Source organism: Astatotilapia calliptera, chromosome 19, assembly GCF_964374335.1.
Source record: "Astatotilapia calliptera chromosome 19, fAstCal68.1, whole genome shotgun sequence".
Lineage (NCBI taxonomy): Eukaryota > Metazoa > Chordata > Actinopteri > Cichliformes > Cichlidae > Astatotilapia > Astatotilapia calliptera.
In genome coordinates, this window is record NC_137440.1 from 8088399 (window position 1) to 8114592 (window position 26194).

At 40.9% G+C, this 26194-nt stretch overlaps 1 protein-coding gene across 1 annotated transcript in view; it reads right to left on the bottom strand.

The window, feature by feature from the left end:
- The window catches only part of gfra4a (GDNF family receptor alpha 4a), a 157232-nt gene extending 131276 nt beyond the window's left edge, over positions 1 to 25956 (bottom strand). Inside the window, exon 1 of the mRNA XM_026152719.2 lies at positions 25085 to 25956. Within this exon, the coding sequence (XP_026008504.1) occupies positions 25085 to 25142 (58 nt within the window). The 5' untranslated portion in view covers positions 25143 to 25956. The remainder of the gene's footprint in view (positions 1 to 25084) is intronic.
- Between the last annotated feature and the right edge of the window lie 238 nt (positions 25957 to 26194).

The window sequence follows — 26194 nt, forward strand, 5'->3', positions numbered from 1 at the left end:
TAGAAGCACATGTAGAGCAAGAGACATGTGCAGCGGTGGTGTGGAGTCATGTGGTGCCTTCTGGTAAGTTTCTAACTAGTTAGTGAAGTACACCGCTGAAAAGTTAATTATGACCCTAATCATTTTCTGTTTTCAATGTTATTCTAACAGTACACGGCCTTTTCTGTATGGCCAGTAGTCTCAGTAACCAAGAATGCCCAAAATGGCCAGAGGATAGTTGTTGTAAGGCTGTAGTTTACTGGAAACAAACTAGCCCTGGCGCTGACAGATATTAATAACAGTGCTATCATTATCAGAAAAAAGCAAGCAACAAGTCCAGACTCGTTCTTTAGAAGTTGGAATTGTAGAAGAAGTAATAAATCACTAAAGTTATGTGGTGGTTGTGGGGCGGGTGAATTATAACAGTTTGTTAGGAACCAACTCCTGGAATCTCCTGGCAATCAGAGACGGGTTTTTAACACTTAACATTTAAAAAGGCCTAAAGAATATTTTTAGTCTAAGAGGTTTGATTAAAGGCACCTTGGAAGCACGACAGGGAATATATAAAATTCTTAATTTGCTCTCTCCAACCACACTTGCCTGAGTTGAACCTGCAAACTGATAACCACAGATGCACCTGGTTCTTGCATCCAGCTTCTTTGTCGTGATCCATTATATATGTTCCCTCCGAAGCTCTAAAGGGGACATAGTAGGAAAACAATGTGCAGACTGACATAGAGTCCAATTACGGTTTTTACATTGTGTTAAATGGAACCGAGTGGAAAAATCAATTATGTGAAATTAGCACTTACTGCTAACTATCATTCTCACTATTAGGAATGCATGTGAGAGCTGAACAGTGGCGAGATGCCCTTTTAAGTGTCAGAAAAGCTTTGTCATAGTGAGATCAAACCCCCACATGGTTTTAAATGAGAAGCAGTGCAGGGGACTGAAGGAAGCTGTAAAAGATCAAATGGTGCTGCAGTAAATATGAAGGAAGGTGAAGATTCACACCCAGAGGCTCTATTGTCATTGTGCTTGATGATGCTGACAGATATAATAGAGTTCTACAAATGTTTAAAAAGCCTCAGTGGGCCATGGCTGCTTTGTAAAATACAAAAAAAAAAGAAGATTTATGTAATATATGGTTCTTGGTGCCAGACAGGATGGTCTGAGTATTTTGGAATTTGCTCACCTACTGGGATTTTCCCACAGTACTATCTCCAGGGTGTACACACAATGGACTGAAAAAAAGAGAGCAGCTGTTCTGAGTGGTTGTTTGATGCCAGAGGTCAGAGCAGAACCAGGCTGCTGCTTCAAGCTGAAAGGAAGGCAAAGGTAACTCAAATAACAACTTGTTACAAACCACAGTGTGCAGAAGAGGATCTCTGAACGCACAAAACTTCAAATGTAAAAACAAATGGGCTACAGCAGCAGAAGACCACACCAGATGTCACTCCTGCCAGCTGAGAATAGGAACGTGATGGCACAATTACCTGAACTAACCAAAATTGGAAAAACCGAAGAAGTTCTGTCCTGCCTCGTATAAACAGTTTAGGGTGCTGATGGTGGTCTAATAGTGTGGGGGATATTTTCTTAAACTCTGCATGTCAACATCTCCCCACACACCAAAGAAAACATTAAATTAACCAGCTGTGATCCCTGTGACTGTTCTTGGTCAGCTTTTTTAATAGTCATTATCTAGGCATATGTTTTTGTAATTTGAGGTCATCACATTTTTTATTTTACAATTTTTATATGTTATAATTACAAAAGAGCACCTTTTCAATTTTAATTGCTTTATTTTGTCTCATGAATTATTGCTTGATGTCCTTTTTTGTTGCTATGATCTTTCGTTAAAGGTCAGTGTTGACCACAGAAAGAGACTTACTGCGACAGTAGTGTCATTTTGGAAACATCTCTGTGGTTAAAAAAACATTTCAATTCATTCTGATTTTGTTTATAGTATATATGGAATGGGTAATTTGAGTGACTATACCAGTGAAATTTTAGTCACTATATGGTTAAAAAAAAAATTTGTTTTTGGAGGTTATTCAAACATATCGCGATATGTATCGTGTATCGTGATCAGAAATCAGAGGCAGTAACGCATAACTAACGTATTTAGTAAAGTAATGGATTACTATTGCAAAAAAGTAATTAGATTACTGCTACTTTCCCATAAGCATGCTGCGTTACTGCGTTACTAAACCATGATTTTGTTTGTGAGAGTGTCCCATGACAATGAGGTTTGAGCACGCGACGTCCGGCAGCAACATATGTGTAAACACAAAAGTTATATGGTATTTTTTATGCTGGAATACAGTGGGGCAAAAAAGTATTTAGTCAGCCACCGATTGTGCAAGTTCCCCCACCTAAAATGATGACAGAGGTCAGTAATTTGCACCAGAGGTACACTTCAACTGTGAGAGACAGAATATGAAAAAAAATCCATGAATCCACATGATAGGATTTGTAAAGAATTTATTCGTAAATCAGGGTGGAAAATAAGTATTTGGTCAATAACAAAACAACAACAACAACAACAACTCAATACTTTGTAACATAACCTTTGTTGGCAATAACAGAGGTCAAACGTTTACTATAGGTCTTTACCAGGTTTGCACACACAGTAGCTGGTATTTTGGCCCATTCCTCCATGCAGATCTTCTCGAGAGCAGTGATGTTTTGGGGCTGTCGCCGAGCAACACGGACTTTCAACTCCCGCCACAGATTTTCTATGGGGTTGAGGTCTGGAGACTGGCTAGGCCACTCCAGGACTTTCAAATGCTTCTTACGGAGCCACTCCTTTGTTGGCCGGGCGGTGTGTTTTGGATCATTGTCATGTTGGAAGACCCAGCCTCGTTTCATCTTCAAAGTTCTCACTGATGGAAGGAGGTTTTGGCTCAAAATCTCACGATACATGGCCCCATTCATTCTGTCCTTAACACGGATCAGTCGTCCTGTCCCCTTGGCAGAAAAACAGCCCCATAGCATGATGTTTCCACCCCCATGCTTCACAGTAGGTATGGTGTTCTTGGGATGCAACTCAGTATTCTTCTTCCTCCAAACACGACGAGTTGAGTTTATACCAAAAAGTTCTACTTTGGTTTCATCTGACCACATGACATTCTCCCAATCCTCTGCTGTATCATCCATGTGCTCTCTGGCAAACTTCAGACGGGCCTGGACATGCACTGGCTTCAGCAGCGGAACACGTCTGGCACTGCGGGATTTGATTCCCTGCCGTTGTAGTGTGTTACTGATGGTGACCTTTGTTACTTTGGTCCCAGCTCTCTGCAGGTCATTCACCAGGTCCCCCCGTGTGGTTCTGGGATCTTTGCTCACCGTTCTCATGATCATTTTGACCCCACGGGATGAGATCTTGCGTGGAGCCCCAGATCGAGGGAGATTATCAGTGGTCTTGTATGTCTTCCATTTTCTGATGATTGCTCCCACAGTTGATTTTTTCACACCAAGCTGCTTGCCTATTGTAGATTCACTCTTCCCAGTCTGGTGCAGGTCTACAATACTTTTCCTGGTGTCCTTCGAAAGCTCTTTGGTCTTGGCCATGGCGGAGTTTGGAGTCTGACTGTTTGAGGCTGTGGACAGGTGTCTTTTATACAGATGATGAGTTCAAACAGGTGCCATTCATACAGGTAACGAGTGAGGGACAGAAAAGCTTCTTACAGAAGACGTTACAGGTCTGTGAGAGCCAGAGATTTTCCTTGTTTGAGGTGACCAAATACTTATTTTCCACCCTAATTTACGAATAAATTCTTTACAAATCCTACCATGTGGATTCATGGATTTTTTTTTCACATTCTGTCTCTCACAGTTGAAGTGTACCTCTGGTGCAAATTACTGACCTCTGTCATCATTTTAAGTGGGGGAACTTGCACAATCGGTGGCTGACTAAATACTTTTTTGCCCCACTGTATGCAGAAAATACATTTAAATGTTAAACAAATTTCTTCATGTCAAACACTTTTGCATATAATTTCATTTTTGCTTGATGCAATGTGCATGAAATTAAAAGATTAAAACTAATAAAACAAGTTTTAAAGAGAAAATGATTAAAAAACTACTATGGGAAGGTACAGTATTAGAGTGTTACTAGAGTCCACCAGGTAAAAAAACAACAGCCCACTCTCCTAATCTGAGACTTCCTGCTGCTCCAGCTCAGGTTTATTCTCTTCTCTGAGATCTTCTTTCTCCCAGAGTACTGAAAAGAAAAGAGAAAAATCTGAACTGAGGAGGTGAGAAGGTGAGGATGAGGTCCCACCCTCCCTCAGAACTGAGATCTCACCTTGAAAAGGCATCTGCCTCCTTGATCAATCTTTCATTGCTGTCTCCCAGCAGCTGGCCTCTCACCCCGCACGCCACCTCCTTCTCTCTGACTCCATCGCTCTTTGGTATTATACACCTGCCTGCTATACTGAATCACTCAGATGTTCTGTTTACAGATCTACCTGCCATTTTGCTATCTGCTGCGCTCTGTAATAGTGTAGCAACAGATACCTGACCGCTGCTGGAGCAATCTCAGGAAAGCCATAAAAGAAAACGGCAAACAGCATGCAGACAATGCCCGGTTTTTAGGTTCACGTGGCAGAACCTAAAATCACAGCTCATAAAGTATTCGGCCTCAGTGAGAAGAAGTCAGTGAGTGCTGACAGCAACTTTAATGGGATCTGTTGTTGGAAATAAGTTAATTAATCTTGTCCACTTTCTCTCAACTTTCTCTTTCTTCATCTTGCTGTTTCTTTTTGTCCTTTTCACCCTCTGCGTCACCTTTTAAACCTTCTCTCAGCTCTTTCATTTGGTGCTGAATTCACTATTTCAGTGTCCCATCTCCTCTATTTTTGTCTCTGTGCATATCTCTTAGTGCATGAAGAATGATGGCCAGTGGGGGATATTTCTCATGGGACTCTGAGCCAAAAAGCCAAAATGTAGTGTTTCATGCATCTTCACACTTTCTTGCCTTTTCCCCGCACCGTTCAACATACTTTGCATTTTGAAACAATTCAGTTTCTGCCACTGTGCCAGCTGACTTATGGCTTGAGGTTTTACACCAGCTATTTTCAGAGCAGGTGGCCACAATGGGTGTGCTTTCCATTCGCAAGAGCATCGGGAGATGAGGGAATAAACACTGGAAGCTGTGTCTTTGTTCGCAAACATTACCTGCTGTTAATGAAAGTCACTGAGCAAAGACAGAGATAAAACTGTACCAGCTACAGGTAACATCTATTTGATGAAGTGTGCAGTGAGGAGAGTGAAATTAATCACACACGAGCTGTTACAAAGAAATGTCCAGATGGGTTTATCAAAGTGAGAAAAAAAAATAAAGGAAGTAAAGCAAAGATCGTGAATAAATATTAAAAAACACACCTTTGAAAAATAAACATGTTTTTTTTTTCACTTTTCAGGCTTCATTAAATATAAATAAGTCACATGCGCACACCGTCCTTAACACGTATTGGCTTTACACACATATCGAACGGGAATCTTTTGTCAGTAATTAATGGTGTTGATCTAGTAAAGATTTCCCATGAGGTCAAATACATCTTCATCTCCTCGGGTAAATTGTTTTTCCAGTGTTTTTGTCTGGTAAACATCACCGACAAAACTGATTCCACCAGGGGTAATTACAACAACCGCTGGAAACAAATCAGCATAGCCAGCAGTGAAATGTACTGATTTAACAAACCAGGATATTAAAGCCAGCAGACGTGGATGCAATAAAGCAGTACTAGAGGACAGCTGGAGATTATAGGGCTGAGAAACAGTACCAGTTCATTGCTTTTATTGAGCAATGCACGCATAGGCCATTACTGTGGGGTCATTACACAAAATTATTCTGATACAATCCAACATTGTCAATACAAGAGAGCGCACAAAACAGGTTTTAAAACTCAAAAGGAAGAATCAGACATGAGGAAATACGCATTTGTTTATCTATTTTAGGTTGACACTAGTTCAGCTTTTGCTAACAGTGTCAGTAATGAATTGAGAGAGATGCTGGGCTTAAAGCCACCCCATCCAACAGCTGTGTAAAGCCCTGGTTCGCTAATACCTCTCCACCTTTGCACAGGTTTATGGCCATGGATCAGTAGGCTCAGTAACAAGGCTGACAGAGGCTTCTAACAAGTCAGGAGACAGGCAAACAGATGAACCTGGCAGCTCTTGTCTTCCCAGACAGCAGGGAGGATAAGAAAGTTAGGTATAAATGGGAATCATCCAGTCAAGCGTAGCTGAACATGCTAGCAGATCTCAATGGCCCCTAATAACACGGTTGGGGATTATTGCGACATTTCTCTGGTCAGAGGATTTAATATGCAAAGAGGGAAATTTCAGCTGTCCTGTTAAAGAAAGCAAGGAGTGCATAGGAACATGGCGCCAGATCATAGGATTGACCATAAATGTCGGACATGATCAAGGAGGACAGTCGTGCATGTCTTCCTTATGTCTCTGCGGCAGCACAAATATAGATGGAAGCAGGAACCATAACAATGTGTGAATAAAGTAGGCCTAAATCATTCTATCTAAATATATCTGGGGATGCTTTCATTGACTGGCAGAACATTTAACTGATACTGAGTCCATGAAAGCATTTCCATTTGCTGTCTGAAACACACAGTGTCAAGCAGCTGTTTTCTGCTGCCTGTCAAAATTAGCTTTTCCCTAAAAAACTAGTTTCCCCTAGTGGAAGGCTCTGCCTTGCTTTGATTCCAGGCCAGCAGAAAACCATAATTTTTAGTTTATGTGGACTATTTAATCACTAAACCATTTCATGCAACAAACTGGGTTGTTAATGTGAGCAGAACACTAACCACAATGCCCTGAACTGAAATTATAAAGAGGGGACTTCAACAGGGGTGGGCGATATAGCCTCAAAATTATATCAAGGCAATTCCAAAAAAGTATGCAATAATGATACATGCGATGAAAAGGAAAATAAAATTCCGAATAATGTTTTATCGGTGATTGTGGCTCACAGGCAGCAGCATTTATTAGTGCAAACCAAGTAAGGGGCATGTTCCATCTCTCTTCTCCAAAAAGCTATTTTCATTGATGACAGACGACATGATTCAAATATTGAATCTACTATCACAAGGTGCCAACAGCAGCAGCAGTAATGTAGTCCAATATAGTAGTGACACGGCATTAGTGAATTATAAACACAAACGTAGCATAGGCAATTCAATTCAATTCAATTCATTTCAATTCAACATTATTTATATAGCGCCAAATCCCAACAGCAGTTGCTTCAAGGTGCATAATATGTATGTAAGGTAAGGACTCCCACCAGGCTCAGTAGGGAGCATATATATATATATATTACTTATTTTCGAACGTAATTAGTTGCTTTGTTACTTATTTACTTTCTTAATAACATGATACACAACCTGAATACGTAATAAAGCAATAGACCTTTCAGCCTAATTTTATTTTTTATGCATAATACAGATATAAAATTGAATCAAATGGAAAGTCTCTTTTTAAAAATTGTTTTATGAGTTTTAATCTTGATATAATCTTGATATACACACGTCTGTTGCTGCTACGGGCGTCCATGTGCTTGCGTCATTGTCATGAGACACTCGCGTTACTAAATCCAGACGGTTTAGTAACGCAGTAATGCAGCGTGCTTATGGGAAAGTAGCAGTAATCTAATTGCTTTTTTGCAATAGTAATCCATTACTTCACTAAATACGTTAGTTATGCATTACTGCCTCTGATTTCTGATCACGATACACGATACATATCGCGATATGTTTGAATAACCTCCATGCCGATGAACAGCTTTTATGTAGTACAGCATTAGCCGTACTAATTTACACCTGCATTCCACCTGAAAAAGCAACTCATTTGATTAATGGAAGCCCTACTGTGCCTTTTGAACTACAGCCATTCCTTTTTGGAGCACACTTCAGATAAGTGAGGAAAATTAAAGAGACCTTTATAAAACTTCTTTCAGTCCTTAGAGCTATTTTAATATCTGCCTTAACTCCATCAGTGTAAAGTTAGCCAGTATTTCCCAACAAGCATTAAACTCAAACTCCAAAACCACACTGTATACTTTATATTAATAAAACTAGCTAAAGGACAAGAAGCTGAACAGTAAAAAGGCAAACATGCTCACAAGTTTGTCTTGACATAATACATCAGTGGAAGGCTGGGACGGGGTTAGCGAACAGACACTCCATTAAGCATTCGTGTTATTGACAAACACACCTTGGCATAATGGCATATTGTCTACCATACAATATACACATTCTTGTAAGCAATCCCTGCTAAATTAGAAAAAGACCACATGGTTAATACACCAGTGATTATAAAAAAAACTCTAATCACTGTATGCAAATACCATCATACTGTGAGTAGCGGGGAGGGTGGATTTATCATTTAACTAATCAAGAGGACCAGCAGAGAACTGCTACAGTCAAGATGTGTGTTCACATATTTCCATATGTTTTCTTCCCTTCACTGGTGTAAAACAGTTCCAGGGAGCAAAGGCAGGCTGTAAATATCCTCAGCATAGTAGTGGTGATTAGCTGACATCCCCTCTTTTTTTTGTTGCATAATTCACTGTTTACGAGCCAAGGTTGCAAATTGATAGCAGCAGAAATTACACCAACATTATTGCTGTACGTGAATAAGTAATAATAAAAATGGGACCGGAGGGGTGACAGTGCCCAGAGATGCCAAGGATCTCATTCATACTGGTTGTCACGACAAGCTGCGCTACAGCCTCAATAAAACCTTCGTAACACCTCATCATCTATCATGGCTCTGGCCCTGGCAGAATCTTGGCTCCGCGTCTTAGGCCAGCCTCTTGGTCTTTTCATGCATTTTGGGCTTTTAGCACCCTCAGCTAGGGAGCGTAGTACTACCTGGCTCCCAGAACACTGGAGTACTGGTACACTGTGTAAGTCCTTAAGCGATATTGATGGGAACTAAAACCTCGTGAACCCTGTGATAGCTGGGGTCCACAGAAGAGTATTCTTCTGTGACTCAATGGCTTTCATCCAATCTAGTGGTTATCAAGATTGGACAGCATCTTGTTCTGTTCTGTGAACACGTAACCTCGGGTTTGTTCGGGTTGCTGATCAGACGTGAGGTCATGGCAGCTGACGGGGGAGGAGGGGCTTTTACTTTATCTGCCGCCTTGTAGGAGCTGATGATAACCAACCTGCTATGCTGCTGGCCAAGCTTCACTTTTCGGAAGGCTGTGTCTATTACCTTACTTAGATATCATCAAGCAGTAGCTGAGTAAGTCAAGTGGTTTTGACCTCAGAGGCTATCTCCTCATAATCCTTCATCTTCACGATAGCAGCACTATTAGGTAAAGCAGAAAAAGGCTAAAAAAAAGTAGCAGTACTTTGATGGTGTTCAAAGAGTTAAGAATCCTCCAAAAGCTGGGTTTCATGTAGCTACTTGAGCACTGGGGAGAAATCTCATACCTGACTCATCTGAGGGATGAATGATGCAGCAGATTATCAAGTAATTGGAATCTGTGAAATGTCACTGGCGTGACGGCGAGTGACCTAAGATCAATGGCACTAAGGTTGGGTCACACTTCAGTAGCTTCAGTGATCCTCACGCAGCTCAGGAGCGAGGCCTAAAGCCATGCAGGGCAAGGATCCATGATCACACGGAAAGGCCGATGGGCTGAGTTAAAAGGAACTAAAGATAAGACATGTAGTGACCAAGGGGACAAAGGCGAGCCAGCAGTCATCTGGAAAAGATTTCCAATATTTTCCCTCACTCTTTTTTTTCTCCTTTCACCTCTCCGTCTCTCCAATCCTTTTCCCTTCGCTCTGTTGTTTGATCTCGTCATGGCCCAAAGTCACCAGGCAGACGGGTCTTATATTTTATATTCAGTGTTCCACATGAGGGAGCGTGTCATAAAAAAAAGTCTACTCAAAATAAATGAGGCTCTCTGAAGGCAAACGCAGATGATGGTTGAGGCCGAGCCGTCGCCGGCCATCGTAACGGGCATCAGTAATTTGATTTGAAGAAAATCTGTGTGTGTATCTGTAAGTGTGTGTCTGTGGTTTGAGGCAGCAGTGGCGTGGAACTATGGTCTCCCTTTCTTTCACGTACTCCTGCTCCAAAGGCTCAGTCAGATTAAGTCGAGTGTAGGTGTTGACTGCTCTCCCCCACATTATTAGGTGCTTTCATTGCTTTTACAGTTTGTCAGATTACATTAATTAAAAACAAAAGCTCCTTGTTGGCAGACTGTAAAACCACCGACATCCATAACGATAACATGGAAAAAATATTTTCAGTTTCGAAAGTCGTGAAAATCACTTTAGCGGTAGGCGCTAGTGTTAATTGCCTGAAGAAACTGCGACACTACAAAACAGCTGTGTGAGTGATATTTCGGAGGAACCCTAAGAGCGATGAGGGAGAGCAGCAAATAGCCAGTCTCTAAATGAACCGAGTCTCCTACTCAACAAGCATATAAAAAGAAATCAATATCTCTGTTAACTGTCTATTGTTCTAAACAAGAGACTCCAAAAGCATTAGAGTCTGTATATATTGCCACTGTCATCATCTTTAAAACATGGGCTTTGACTGTGATTGACTGGCAAGCCAACATACACCCACCACCTAATTGCAATTTGCTCAGAGGAAGACAAAGAGAAGCAGCTCTCTTGTCACTGACAGGATGCCGTGAGGGCTGGGGAAATTGAATTCACATCGAGAGGGATTTAATTAGACCACTTTGTACCTTTCATCGCCACAGAATCCTATTTACATTCATTCTTGTGCTACTAAGCTTCCATACCTTAGTTATATTGGTTCAACTAATCTTCAACATATAATATATTCAAGGCAAAAAGGCAAAAAGATCAGGGTTTCATCTAATCCCTATGCACCATCTAGAATGCAGCAGAATGGCTAATCACAAAGTCAAATTCAAGAAAGACACAATCCCCATGATATGTAATATGTCCACTCCCTTGACCGTTTATGAGACACTGCAAATCAAGTTTCCGATCCCGCTGGTGAAATGGGTACATGTACCACATGAAAAAGAAGGAAAGCTACTAATTCCTTATTATATTGTGTGCAGAGTGTCAATCAAGATACTCTAAAATCCCTTCTGAAATAAATCTAAAAAAAAAAAGTATTTAGATGTGCTAGGACAAAAAGACCTTGAAGGCAGGATTTATCAGCTTAGTTAAAGGGAGATGATCCACTGAGCGGAGATAGGACGGGGTTGCCCCGTCTTATTCTCAGCTTATATGGAGCCTGGCAAAAAGCTGCATATGATTTTCACATGGAATCCATCTCAAGGCCTGCAGGACATAAACGTATTAATATTTTAAAAAGAACAGTTTAACGTGATAAAACTGCCATAAACACAACTCCTTTATTGCTGACACGTTGTGGCCCTGTTTATGCATTCTGCCTAACTCCATTATTTATTGCTAGCCTTGCCATCTTACCACCCAGCTATCAAAGTTTGTGAAGCTATTTGTGCCCTGTGAAAGGGGTCACTTATGTTGAAGAACCAACAGAGTTTTACAGGAGTTACCAGTATTTGTTTCTCTTGATAGGAGAGATTATTTTATTGTATTTACAAACACAATTCATTACCAAATATCTCCACTTAGATGACCTTTACCTTTATGCTTTCCAATCCCAGTCATGCAGATTTACATTTACCCTGCAAAGGAGAGAGTGTCCAAGGACAGAGAGCAACTGATTGTGGTTAATGAAAAGCCCATTAGCCTTACTGATGCCAGACCACCATAACCAGCCAATGGGCAACCAGCTAGCTAAACGTTTTAGCATTTTAACACCAATATGGAATATAGTTTAGATACATGTGTGCTAAAAAGCACATTAAGCAGGAATTAGGCACACAGTTAGGCACAAGGACAATATAAGGGAAAGCAAGACCAAATCGAGCTGTTGAAATATGTGTTAAAACAACTAGCTAAAGAAATTACACTGAATCAAATTAAAATAAATATTATTTCAAGGAATCTGATATTCATTTTGACTCTCCAGTTTATATTATATAAAAAAGGATAGGTTTTTATCAGCATGCTCAGGCAATCCTTTGTCAGCCATCATTCAGATATATACTCAAGCATGATAAACAGCTGCAGAAGCACACTAATGGTAGATATATGCATCCTTACTGGAAATACAGACCTTCCATGGTTCAAAATCAACACTGTAATGCTAGCAGCACTAACTTTGCTTGCAGACTCTAAGCAAAGTACCTTTATGACTATTGTCAAAACCCTAACCCTGATCTAATTTGCTCCTTTCTAAGTCACTTATTTGCTTGCTGACACAATGTAATCTAAGCAAACTCCACCATCTCCAAAGTGCCAATTAAGTACCAAAAATGACAAATGTGCAATGACTTATTTCCAGTGACGTTAATTGCCGTTATTGACCATTAGGTTTATTTGTGTCATTACAGATGATGCAGCTAAATACGCATCCAAGTATATGAATCACTTAAAAAATTGCATACAGGATTATGCCCGTTGTGAGCTGGCTTCAAACAAATGCCAGCTCACCTCCTGCAACCACTTTTCCGAGAATACGCTCTTCTTTTGCGGTTTGGGCTCCTTCTGACATTTCTTTGGAGGTGGAGGAACACCAAAGTAATTGCTTAAAGGAGCTTGCTTCTTTGAAATTTCTAAGAGTTCAAAACAAATGTCTGTCCTCCTCCAGAAAATCTTATGTACGCAAACGCGCATTGCAACTTCTTATCTGGTGCGCGTCTTTTATTTTGACAGCGCATGCGCACCTACGGACCACTTATGTGCACCCCTGCTTATAAACTTGTAAACGCTGTTGTTAAATCTGTCTATGCACAACCTGCCATGTCTAGTTTCAGACAGCACTATCAGGTTTACATTCATTACACACACATGCAAGTAGTTTACGTTCAAGTCTCTAAAAGAAAGGATTAAAAATGAGACACGGTTCATTTCCTGCAACAGTCACATCCACAAATGTGTAGGCAACAGAATTGTACATTTTCTAAGTGAATGTTTACAGGTCAGCTTGAAAAACCTTTTGTGCTGCAAATACTGTAGCTTCTCCTCATTATCTAATGCACGCAAACTTTATCAAATACTATTTTAGTATTTATTGCACTCATTTGTACTAATCACTCAAACACCCCAACTTCAGGTCAAACTACAGTGCTAATTTAGAGAGATGACGAACCTATAGAAATAAATTCTACATGAAACTATGCTTCGCCTGAAATACCAACTCCTTCTTCACTTACTAGTATACTTAAATTGTTCCATATCCCTAATATGATTTTCTTGACTATTCACAGGGTCATCCCTGCATATTGCAGTGTTTTTGCAAGCTGTAGAAAAAGATTGCAGAAAAATACAGATTGTCCTATTTTGAGTTTTTTCCCTCTTTAACAAATATTGAACATTTTTCTGATTTAATTTCCCCCCATCACTCTTTTTTTTCCATGTGCACATGTGATGAGTGTAAATCAGCTGGGTGGCCTGCTACAGACAACAGAGTGGAAACCTTGTAAGAGTGTTGAGTTGCAAGCTCTTTCATTAGCCCTCATAAATGCTATTTGGCACACATCTGAGACTGCCTTGTTAGATAGCCTGCAGCGATTTGGCCCATTGCTACACATCCCCATCCTCTTCCACCTCTCCATGGTCTAGTCAGTTGACAGCCTGGCACTGCACCTGATTCCTGAATCTCGATTTCACACTTTTCCTCTATTTCTATCTCGACAGACTGAGCAGAACGCCACCACAGAAACTGAAGCCCTGATTAGAAACCAATTAGCTCCTCAGATCCCGGTGCAGGATATCATCACGATTCGCCTGCTGCTCTGGATGAAGCAGCCTGCTCTCATTTGCCGGGGGTTCACAGGGAAACGTAAGATGACAAGTGGAAGAGCTACTTCTTTAACACAGCCTGAGTTAAATGTGAGCTGTAGTAGGAAAAGATTAATAAAGATTGATTTTCTTTGGATACTTGTTTGTGTCTCGCATGTATTTCTTTTTCTTGCTTAGTCGTGGATTGATGATTACGTTTAAGATCAAATTTCAGGTCAAGTTTCAGCAAAGTTCAAATTGCTGCTGGGTGAAAGAGGTTTTTTTTAAAACATCTTTGATTAGTTGAGTTTGACACCAAACAAACATACCTACCTACCAGAAACCTGGCAGCAGAGGATTCAGCCTTTTGATCATTTCCCCAAACTTTTAACCACTTACAAACTTTCTGTCAGGTTCTAACAAGCGTTGTGTTTCAGCACCACAGAGAAATCTACTGACTTCTGGTCTAACTGCACTTGACAGACATTTTATGCTGTTCAATTTTTTTAAAATAACATGTCATTGAATTGCTACACTAATTGACAGGTGATGCTGTAAAGCTGATGTCTATAATAAAGAGGTTCACTCTTATCATGCACTCATGTCCTCTACGGGAAAGCTGGCTGAGTGGTTCAGCGGACACACAGTCGACAGACAGAATAAAAAGATTTAAGACATTTGGGTTCAAGCAGTTTCTGGTATATGTTAAGAAAACTTATGGCTATATACCATACAACTGTGACAATCTATGGTATTAAAGTTATTGAAACCACATGAAACGTACATGTGCACCTTCTTTCACATTACACAGGCTGTCAGACGTGAACAATTTCTGCTATATGAGAAAAAAGAAAATGGCTTCAAGTTTCTAATATATTTGGTAGGAGTGAAAAAACAGAATTATAGCACAGTTTTTCTTTTTTTTTATTATTTCAAGACAGGGACAAACATTAGCAAATACTGATATTTTGTTAGCTAAATTCAAATATTCTGGAATATTATGAACAAAACGCCTCATCTCATACTGCACCATCCTGAGACAATGTTACCTGAACAAACCCCCACCAAATTGGCTCAACTAAATAACACTGGACACACTTAGCTTGACAAACCTATCTACTAATTCAGAGCACACTGATGGCTCAGTCACATTAGTAAAAATAGGCCAGCAACCTTCTTACATATACAAAAAAAAGAGAAGAAGTATTTTTTAATACATTTTGCGACCAACTGCATCTCCAGAGGTTGAAGGTGTCACTTCTGATCACAAGGCAATTGCACAGGTCGCATAATAGGTGCCAACATTTCTGTAAACAGTTGCAGTTTGATGTGAAGTGACATTTGACATACCATCAATACCTTTGTCAGTCTAAGAGAGACTGACAAAGGTATTGATTCAGTTCAACTGTATTTATATATGGCACCAAATCACAACAATAGTTATCTCAAGGTGCTTTATATTGTAAGGTAAACAGCCTACAATTTGCAAATACTCGCCACTAAATTAAAAAATGCAAACAGGGGCAAAATGTTTCCATTAGTCTTTAAGCACAGCTTGTTGTTTTCTGCTTATATTGCTATAGAGCAGAAAGGGTACTGACAAAAAATGTAATAAATAAATAAATTTCTGTTAAATGTGAATTTCAGTCTATGTAGACAACAATAGATATGTGATTTTCACTAACAAAGTTACAGTTTTCACAGGTAATTGCTGTATTATCAGAAACAGATTGCGTGTAATTGTCAACTTGACCTCATTCAGCTGCAGACTGATAGCAGACTGTTTTATAGAAAACAGTTTTGGTGACAGCAGATGCTTGACAATCTAATTTTGCAGTTAAATAAATAAAAATATAACTGAAATGAGATAAGTTTGTCTTAAACAGATACTGAAAAAAGTTTGAAAAACATTTTAAAAAGGCAATAAATCACAACATGTGTTATGGCAATGTTCATCATATCACAAAATGTTTAAAATCACAATAATATCATATCGTGAGTGAAGTATTGCGATATTATCATATTGTGGTGATTCCCATCTCTTAACATCTCTATTAGTCAGATCCTGGCTTAAGACGCTGGACTGGATATTGGTTGCACAACAGCTCGATGTAGGGACGATTCATTTAGTTCAGTTCGGTTCAGTAGCATGGAGGAAGATGTGTCACAGCGAAACGACAGCAGTTTGGAGATATCAGCTCTAAAACTTAAAACACTTTTAGTTTTTTAAAATCTTTTTTTTTAGTTTGGTGTTTGAGTCCCAGTTTCTTCCTCATAGTTGGGATGAAAGTCTATTGGATCAGTACTCAGTGTTGGCAGATAACTTTTGGATCAGGTTGGATCAGTGCACCACCTTGAAAGCAGTTTTCCCACTGACCAAAAAAACAAACAAAGAAAAAAAAAACATGTTAAATTGTCCAATTTCCATTTTTGTCAGGTAGAAGAAAGGTAGCCTGCTCCTTTTCCATGCGACAACCATATTCTCTTTAGTGTTTATAGTCTGTGCTGTGTTCACACTGGAAAAGTGACAAAAATAAATATGTATGCTCAGTCTCTCAGACAGGCACTGGCACAGCATGTGTGATTAATGTGTGGGATCATGGGAATGGAAGCTGAGGCCTCATGATAATCAGATATATTCTTGCTGGCCCTGTCTGTGTGAAATGAGAATATGTGAGAATGTTTGAAACGGCTGTCACCTCTCTCAATAAAATTGTGGAGTGATAAGAGCCTTTATTGTATGGGATCGAATAATGGTTTGCACCAGCTGCAATAAGACACTTAAAGTTCCTTATACTTAAATAAGCACTGACAGACACACTTACAGGCTTTAAGTACTGTGAGCATTTGATGAAGGGCCTTGGAGTCTTGCTAGCTTGTTTCATTACCACCTCTCATTCTCTCTGCCTTGCCAACTCAACGCCACCCCCTCAAACTAAGGGAAAAAAACCCTTTTCCTTCTGATTAATTGCAGCCTTTTAGGCTTTCTTACAATCTGCTTGGACCATCCTGCAGCCTTTTCATTACAAACTTACAGAATACAGTGGAAGTAAATGCCATATCCTTTTAGCTCACAAGGGCAGGGTAATTTTCTATGTGGTATAATCATCCCTCGACAAAAGCAAATGGAAATGACAGGGTTTTAATACTAGAAGTCATTTTGGTCTCTACCAAGAGTTTGATTCATTCTATTTCAGGGAATGTTTATCTCCAGTACCTCCAACTGCCTCTAACTGCATCCACATACTCTTAAAATCATGCTTTTTCTGTCAGAGATAGCAGAGAGCAGTGAGAAAATCATCAAGACAGCTGGCGATAACCGTCAACCATCGATGAAACACACCTACCAAGTATCCAAGTGTGTCACTATCACTGAGTCATAATGAGAGTCCCTAAAGCACTTCCCCCCATGTGACTCCAAAGCATTATCACAGCAACTAGACAAATGAAACCAATAAATCACACAAGACAGAGTGAGCGTCAAAAATCGTATCTGCAAATGGGAAGATTGAGCGTGCAGATTTGGGAAAGCCATCTCTAAATCTCCACTTTAGGGATGCGGAGCAACAGGTGCTCTGCATGAAAAACAATCGCAAGTGTATAAATAGATTTTGAAGGGCCAGCTGAGTAAATTTGAGGCTTAGAACTGAGCCGATGTGCCGGGAATCTAAAGAGAAAGTCAGTTAGGGTGAGACTCTCTACAGAGACTACGTATCTCCTCTATGTTAGATGCCCAACGACAGCTCCATCCTCACAGAAAAATAAATCCCTTCTCTGGCTGTCACATGGCTTATTCACATTCACATCCTCCTCTCTCTGCTGTGTTTGCTTCTGTAATTTCTCCGACAATATTCTCTCGCTTCTCTCTGTCAGTGGAACTTGAAGGCACAGCGAAGTATCTACAAGTAAGGGAAATCAGGAAACTATGCAACGCCGCGCCAGCTACAGAGACCTGGAGAGAGAGGAGGGTGGGTATGAATTATACATGTTTCAGGGGCGGGCTTCAGATTTGTCCGAATAAATGCACGCGGGGAAATGACTGCGATATTAGCAGTTACAATGCAAGGTTACTAAACATGAAGGGAGCAAATTATTCATTCCCACCCAAAGCAAAGTGATTAGTTTGAAAAACTGCTGACAGCAACAGTAGGAGTTTGGTTTGTATACACTGGAGGACGTTCAGTGTGTCTGCGTGTGAGACTGAGCGTGGGTTAATTTGGCCAAGACTGTGCGTGGGTTGATAATTAGGAAGCTATTTGCGTGGAGTGAAATGTTCAGCTTATCTTCTGTGGAATCTCTTCCACTGTCCCTCTACACTTGAATATTTGTCCTGTGAAACTTTCTAAAAGCTGTGATTATGTTTCCCACAGCTAAACTCTTTATATTTACTCTTCATTACAGGTGTGATAATTAACAACATTACATAACTGTGAATTAAACGGCAACGTGGGTTTTTAGTAACGGAGATAAAAAAATAAAATGTCGACGCACTGCAGCTTTTTCCCACAAACTTTTCAAATGTATTTCATCTCTTTACTTTTTTGTTGTTTTTTCATTTAAACAAAACTTTTCGTTAACTGTTTAAGAAACTGGCTGCTGTGCAGAGGTGCTGCACAGAGCTTTGCAGGCCCCATCTACATGTGGAATAACCAACAGTCTGTGCTGGTCTTAGCTTAGCCCCATCATGTAAAAGACCATATACATAAAACATCTTTTTAGCAGATCTGAAATTTGAGATTGATTGTTGAATTGCTTTTTGTTGTTTTTCACACTTCTTACTTTCCTATTCATGCTACATTTTCAGCCACACAGCATTCAATCTAAGCATCGATGGACAGCGGGCAAGCACAGCTCCAGAGCCTCCAATTAGAGCTGCAACGATCGACCAGCCAGGGACCAGGATGATGTTCAGTATCCTCGGCCCAGACCATCCAGTCAGCTTCCCATATGTTGAGATGGTCCATTTCATGTATGCAAAAACTCACCCTCACCTAGCCGAATGTGGAAAATTTAAAGAAACTAACAAAGACAAAGTGTGCCAAAGCTAGCACCATCTGGAGCTAAGAACCAGCCGCAAGCCAGCAGTGCCAGTATGAGCCTCGGTATGAGCAGTAAGGATCACAGGTCAGAACAGTTAAAGAAAAATCTGTTGCACTTGCTTTTGTTTGTTAAGGTCAGACATGTCAGGTAAAGATGGCTGTACAGTAACTCATTTTCATTTAGTTCTTTATACCTCTTTCAAGTGAAGGAGCACTTTATTTTCAGTTGTTTAAGTGAGTGAAGATCCAGTAACTTACTGCAGTTTGCGAGAAATTTCAAGGAAACCAAGAAAATAAAATTGTTGCATTGAAGGTAAGTTGATTTTTTGTTTATATGTGCTGTCAGGCACAGTTTTTAGAATAAAAAAATCAGACTCTGCAAAAGAAAAAGAAAAGAAAAAACAGTATCAGTGGGCCACAAAATGGTTATTGGAGCATTTTTGCCTCCTAGTAGGTTCAATTCCCATAATTTGTCTGGAAAGGTGGAGAGCAACGCAAACAGCCACCAACGCTGTGCCATAAAAGACCGTTTGGCTGCAGGGCTCACGTTTCGCAACTAGCATGTTTGACAAGCATTTGGTCTAATAAATGTTAATGCACCCATGTATCCCTGCTTGCCTGGGATGAGGGAAGGTACTGTGGAGACCAAACCACCACTAAAAGTAGAAAGAATAACGGGCATGCATTCATCAGAGAGGCACAAACACAACAATAACAGTTTTTCCAATTTTGTGTGCAACTTCAGTCGGCACGGGCACAGTACTAAGTATGTGGCTGATTTACTTTTTTGAGCACACGTTGTTCCCTTTCATTGCTTCTGGGAGACCAATCAGGCAAAGGCTTGAACAGCAGCTGTAGGGTCTTAATAATCTGGGCTAGAATTCTGTCCTCCTACAGCATGGCTTCTTTTCAGCTTTCCTTTTATAGAATTTATTTAATACTGAAACAAAGGCAGTCACTGAATGTAGGGTGTGATGTCCAGAGACCGGTGTAGCCCTCGATATAATGATATAACTGACAGTGGGAATACTATAATGACAACTCTCAAGTTGTTTACTTCTATTCAGATCTCCTAATAAAAGGCCAACATACATAAGAGGTTCAAGGTGAATTACTACCTTTGACAGCTTTGATACTTAAAGTTTCCACCTCCCCCTTACATTCAGTAATCACACAGATCAGAAAAAGCAGAGGAACCTGTTTCTTTACACAAAACATACTCTCACATGTAGCGACGCCGGACCTGTTGTGCTCATTTCCAGCTCTATTATTTAATCTAAAAGGGTAACTTTTCATAACTGCGAGTTCTTATATGTGCCTGTAACTTCAAAGTCTTTTTAAGGCAACATTTTTTAGACTGATTGCGGTTAGCAAAAAATAAATCAATTATAAAAAAGGCAAGACAGCATAACAGCATGACAGCTCGTTCAGTGAGAGACTGAGATTAACGAAAAGCACCATTGAACGACACAGGAAATCATTCCTGCCTGTGGCCATCTCCCTGTACAACGCATCCACTTAACACACTGTTTGCTGCTACAGCTACACATGTTTCTTTCCAACTATTTATTTATAAGTGACTTATGTATGTATGTATATATATGTATATATTGTACTATTCTTAGTTAGCGTATTGTCTGTCTTGTCTTAATGTTGGTTTAAAATGGAGCACTGTAACAAAAAATAATTTCCCCCAGGGATCAATAAAGTATTCTGATTCTGATTCTGATTCTGAAAAACGTATTGTATCTTGCAGTGCTCCTCCTTACGTCCCCATGGCGTGAATACTAATCTGAGGTAAGGAAGCACTACTTTAAAAAATCTGTTCAACTGGACTGGAAAGTTAATCAGTAAATAATTACCTAGCAAGAAATGGAAATCAGCAGGCTTACTTTCAGTAGCCTCAGCGCTGTAATTACTTTCGGGAAACTTTGATCTAGAACACTTAAAATATAAAATCAAAATGTGTGTTTTGTTCCAATCAGTGATTTGAAAGGCTGCACTGACACGATCAACAACCGTGATTAGCTACAGTACAGAATGGCTGATGGCGTAAACACAGTTAAATATTATCGGTTGCTGTGTTTATTGTGAGACTGTGTGATTATGACAGATCTAATTCCATGCTACAATTTCAGAATCAAACTCTGAACATTCTGTTAGAGTCCCCAGGCCACCTATGTCTGGAAATCAAATGTTACTGAGTGATCACAAGATTGCCACCACGAAATTAGTAGTGTGTGGCCGCAAGATCAAAAAATCATGACCATTTTTTTCTTCTTTCAGATGATCCGTTTTGGGGGTCACCACAGTGGATCATGACCAAACCATCTCAGACTTGTTTCTCCACCTTTGTCTCCAAACTGCTCATCCTAAGCTGATGTACTCATTTCTAATCTTCTTCATTCTGGTCATTTCTAATGAAAAGCTCCTTTTTTTTGTCAGCGTTAGTGTCTCCAAACCATACATGTCAGCAGGTCTCACTACCACCTTGTCAAGCTTCTCTTTTACTCTCGCCGCTATCCTTGTGAGACAAATCACCCCTGACACTTGTCTACACTCGCTCCACCCTGCCTGCACTCTCTTCTTCACCACTCTTGAGCACCATCCATTGCTTTGGATGGCTTCACCTTCACTATATCTCCTTCTTGCATTTTCACCTTTCCACCTGTCTCCCTCCCATTAACACATATATATTCTGTCTTGCTTCTCCTCACTTTCTTCCCTCTTCTCTCCAGAGCATACCTCCACCTCTCCAGGCCCTCTTCCTCCTCCTCACTATGTCAAAGTCCACACAGAGTCTACTGCCTGATCTCATCTATCAAAAATCAGGACCACCAGTTACTAATGTGCTGGAATGAGATAAATGAGTAAACTTAATCAGGGACAAGGCAGTGAGATCTATACTTTGCTCTGTTGTTTACCATCAACACTTGACGATTATTATTGGGACACTGATTTGCTTTTTAATTAGACTGATGAATTATAAGGACACTGTTTGACAAACACTGTTACATATGCACAGCAATCAGCAGGTCCCCAGAGAGGGTGCTGTTTCAGCAGGTAGAGGGAGGGAGAAGGGGACAAACCAAAGTGATATCCACATTGGACAATGGCCAAGTCCTTGCTGTTAAAACTAAATAAAACTGTCACGGCATACAAAGCTTAAGTTGATGTTTCATTTATGTTTCTGCACTTTATATGGACAGTGTTGACTAGGCCTGTGTTAGAGTATGAAAATCTGTCACATGCAATGTCAAGACTGCAAAAATAACATTACTTGTAATTAATAAATATTAAAAAGCATATATTAGCGATACAGTTCCAGTGTCTTTCTGCTTTAACGGGTAATCTACTAGCACAACCACCGACTAACCTACACCCGCTGAACTATTTTCAACATGCTTTTGTTGTAGAAGGTCAAACATTCTCATGCTGCTCATCATTCTTATTGATGAGTTTCAGGCAACTTTCAATATTTTTTAATAGCAGATATTCCTGTTGTGATGAGGAAAATTATTAATTCCCACAAATTACCAACATTTAGCAAATCAATAATATCTTGTGGCTTTGCATTACTTTCAGAAATAGTTTTTTATGTATGCAGATTCTTATCTTATTCTTTTTGTGGAGCTGACTAACACTATGACAGCTACTGTACTAAAAAAGATTAAACTTAATCAGCCATTAGACAAAGCAGGCTGATAAAACAAAGTGCCAGTGGATGGATGCCCTTCCTCTTAATCTGCTGGTTCTCATTACAGGATGTGACACTGTCCTCCCAGCCAGCCCCCTCACCTTGACACATCTTATCGATAGTTTCCTCCACCGCTGCGAGAATCAGTCGCTACAAACACATGTTAGGCAAAAACATAGCCACTCGAGTTTACCATCATTATTATTTGCCAGCTAAGCACTACCATGTATAAAAGATTAGACCACACAGAATGCTAAGCACTACAAACCCTCTCCCATGTCAGAAATGGCAAGGCAGGGCATGCTCATTTGCTCCACACCACTTAGAGAAGAATAATATGCAGATAAACCTGGTCAACTAATTGCAGTAATGATTGCAAAATGTTCAGAGCTGTGCGGGCAGATAATCAGTGAAGCATCACAAGACTGAGCAGTAAATATGCTAATTTAAAGCCGAAGTAAATAGATGCTTGTTTCTCCCCCCGTCGTTTTTATGCCACGAGTTTAGCCCTGCAAAGTTAACAAAATGCAAAAACACAGCACACTAATCTTGCATACATCCACTTCACACAGCACGCTTCGTAAGAGAGAAACATTCATTAGATTGGAAGGATATTAGTACAGCCCTGGACACCACAGGCAGCTTTTAAAGCTCAGGTTTGGCCCAGCAAGTTGTAGAGAAGCATGCTTTTATATGTAAGGGAGCCCCAGGAAAAAAGCTGCATGCAATCCCACATAGCCGATGTGTCCTCTTAAACTGAAAAAAAGAAAAAATCCTCATAAAGTCTGCTGGTTTTCTCAAGTTCAGTTAAGCCAGTCTACGCCTGAGGATTCAAACCAGCCACCTTCCCTCCCCTTTTCTAAGAATAAACTGCTTTTCCTGCCTTTCATCCCCCCTCCGTCTCTCCCTGTGTGGCTGATGGACGGGATCATGAGGCCCTGGCTAAGTGACTCGGCCGTTTTGACACATCTTTTTGACAAGGTGAGAATATCTGCAGAGAAAAGACGAGGAGTGACTATTCCACCGAGCACATATTGCTTCCAGTTACCCACCCTGCTCATATCTTGACTGACAGCAGTGTGGTGACACAGGTTTTACATATGATGGGAAAAGTGAAGGAAGACAGCAAGGGGGGCGGGGGGTATTAGCACCGCTGAAAGTGTTTGTTAAGGATTCATGGTGGTGGAAGCTCTTGTCTAAGACCCGAGTTTCCAGTTCACTCCCAGCGTATAAGGCTGCTGTCAGTGCACCAGGAGTGTGGCTGAAATCACATCTGCAGCAAAAAGGAAATGAACTGCGGGATGGAGAGCTGTCAACACTGAGGCTATAAATCTAACAAACACAAATCCCTCCGTCTGTACATCCTGTTTCCAGCCAGCATTCGTTCTGCAGGAAGTTTTTTTTCCCTCCATATAATATTTTTTTCACAATAGAATGCAATAAAAAAAAAACTCAGGGTGTCTACTCTTGTGTTTGGCAAACACAAAACAAAGCTGGCACTGAAACTGACTTGCACCACCTGGCCCAAGTAAGTGTGGAGGAATGGAAAAAAGCTGAGTGTACATGTGTGCGTGCGTGTGTGCGCGTGTGCGTCTGCAGTGCTGGTGGTCATTGCTCATGATTTCAGCGTTTGATGTGATCACGCACACCCTGTTTGACTGGCTCGTTTCAAGCGTGTGCGCGCTCACACACACTCCTCTCCTGCCACCACGCACGCATGCACGCACGCAAACCACCACCACGTTGTTTTTTCCTCCCTATTCACGCACTGACAACACAATTCACCTGCAAAGGCAGGTGCACAAGCGCGTAACCCCCCACCACCATGCCCCTTCCTCCAACACGCACGCTCACCGAACCGTGAGAAGTGGCACATGCGGGCGCGCACGCCAACAGTTTGACATACACTTGTCTGCATTGGCATTTTCGCAGCGAAGCTGGATAACAGCAGCAGCGGCAGCTTGGTGGCATCTTTATCTTTTCTTTGGTAATCTATCATCACATCCATCTGCCGGTGCTGGGAAACGGTTTAAATACATGGGATGTACAAAGGGGACTTCTGCCCGCGGGGTGGGAAAAAGAAAAAAGAACAAAATAAGACTGCGAAAAAACACAAGCGAGCATCTCTCGAGTGGAGAAAATGTGAGCAGCCTGTCAGAGTCCCGCTGTTTCATCACTCCCCAGTCACACATAGGATGTTACTTGCGGGCTTTCTGTGTGGTCTTTAAAAGAAAATCACAATCTCTCCTCATTTTCTGACCCTGTCGTGCATCCGTGTATCTCATTAACAAACCGGCTTATTCTGCAAAGGGGTTAAAAAAACAAAAGAATGATCTCATGATGCAACTTTGACACAAGCAAGCGAATATGGACCTTTAAAGATCATTCGCACTAAGAAAGACTTAACAAAAGCTAGTAACAACAGAATAATAAAATAAAATCAAGCCGAATGCGAGCTGCATTGGGCAGTCACAGGACGGCGCATTGGTTTCGACCACAATCAATTGTTCAAGTGTTGATCAACTTACCGATGAGAGCCAGCTGTAAAAAGTACAGTCCGAGGAAGTCCATTATGGAGTGCGACATTAATTCAAACGGATGCAATCCTGGGCGAGAGATGATGTGCGGAGAATAAAAGCCCGCTGTTTTTGTTGAAACTGGCACTGAAATTAAGAGCGGAAAAAAAATCGCAGCTATTTCTCAAGTGATGACTGTCCACTTACGCTGACGCCGGAATCCACAACACTGCGTGAAAAAACATTAGCGGACCAGAACATCATTTTCCTTTTTTTTTCTCCTTTTTTTTTAGCAGGCAAACTTTTGTCTTGGAGGGGAAATGGGTTACAGCTGAGCCAGACCAAGACACCGCTACCAAAATCACACCGCGGAGGGAGAAGAAGAAGAAAAAAGAAGCAGTTCGGTCTTTACGTGGAACAAATCGTGTGCGTATTGAACATCCCCGTGCGGTTCATCAGCACGTCCTGAGCGGCTGCTTCCTCTCCTCGTCGCCTCCACCTGCGCGCCGTCTGGAAACTGCGGCTGAATCACTGGCGCGCTGCTTTGCGCACTCCGACCCGAGAGTCAGTCCCCGCTGTGATCCTCAGCTCCCAGGCGGGCCGGCCGGAGATGCCCAACCCAGCTCGTTTAAAAAATCCAATCTTGACCAAAGTTGAAATAGGACAACTTAAATCGATAGGCTATTTCGTTACTGCCATAAAATGGAAACAACAACCCCGCGTAAAATGGTGCATAGCCTGCATCGGTGGGTAGACCATAACCACACTTTTCTGAAAGTAGGTTATACCCCCACACGCACATACACACACACACGCACACCTCCAAGAAAAAGAAAAAAAGAGTAACTACCACAATCAACTTAAACGAGAATCAGTGAGGCAGCAGAGAAAATCTTTTTAAGGGCCCCCACGGAGGCAGAAGGAGCAGCGGTGAAAACAGAGCCAGGCTGACTCACGGTGTCTGTCTCCTAATGGTAAAATGAAAAGACCATCTTGCAGCCAGCGTGAGCTGTTTGAGGCTACCTGCTGTCTAATGTGCTCATGCTGGTCCTTTTTTCTTTCTTTTTTTAAAAACAACAGAACAAAGAAAATCTATTTTGATCTGGGTTTTGAGGACAGTGG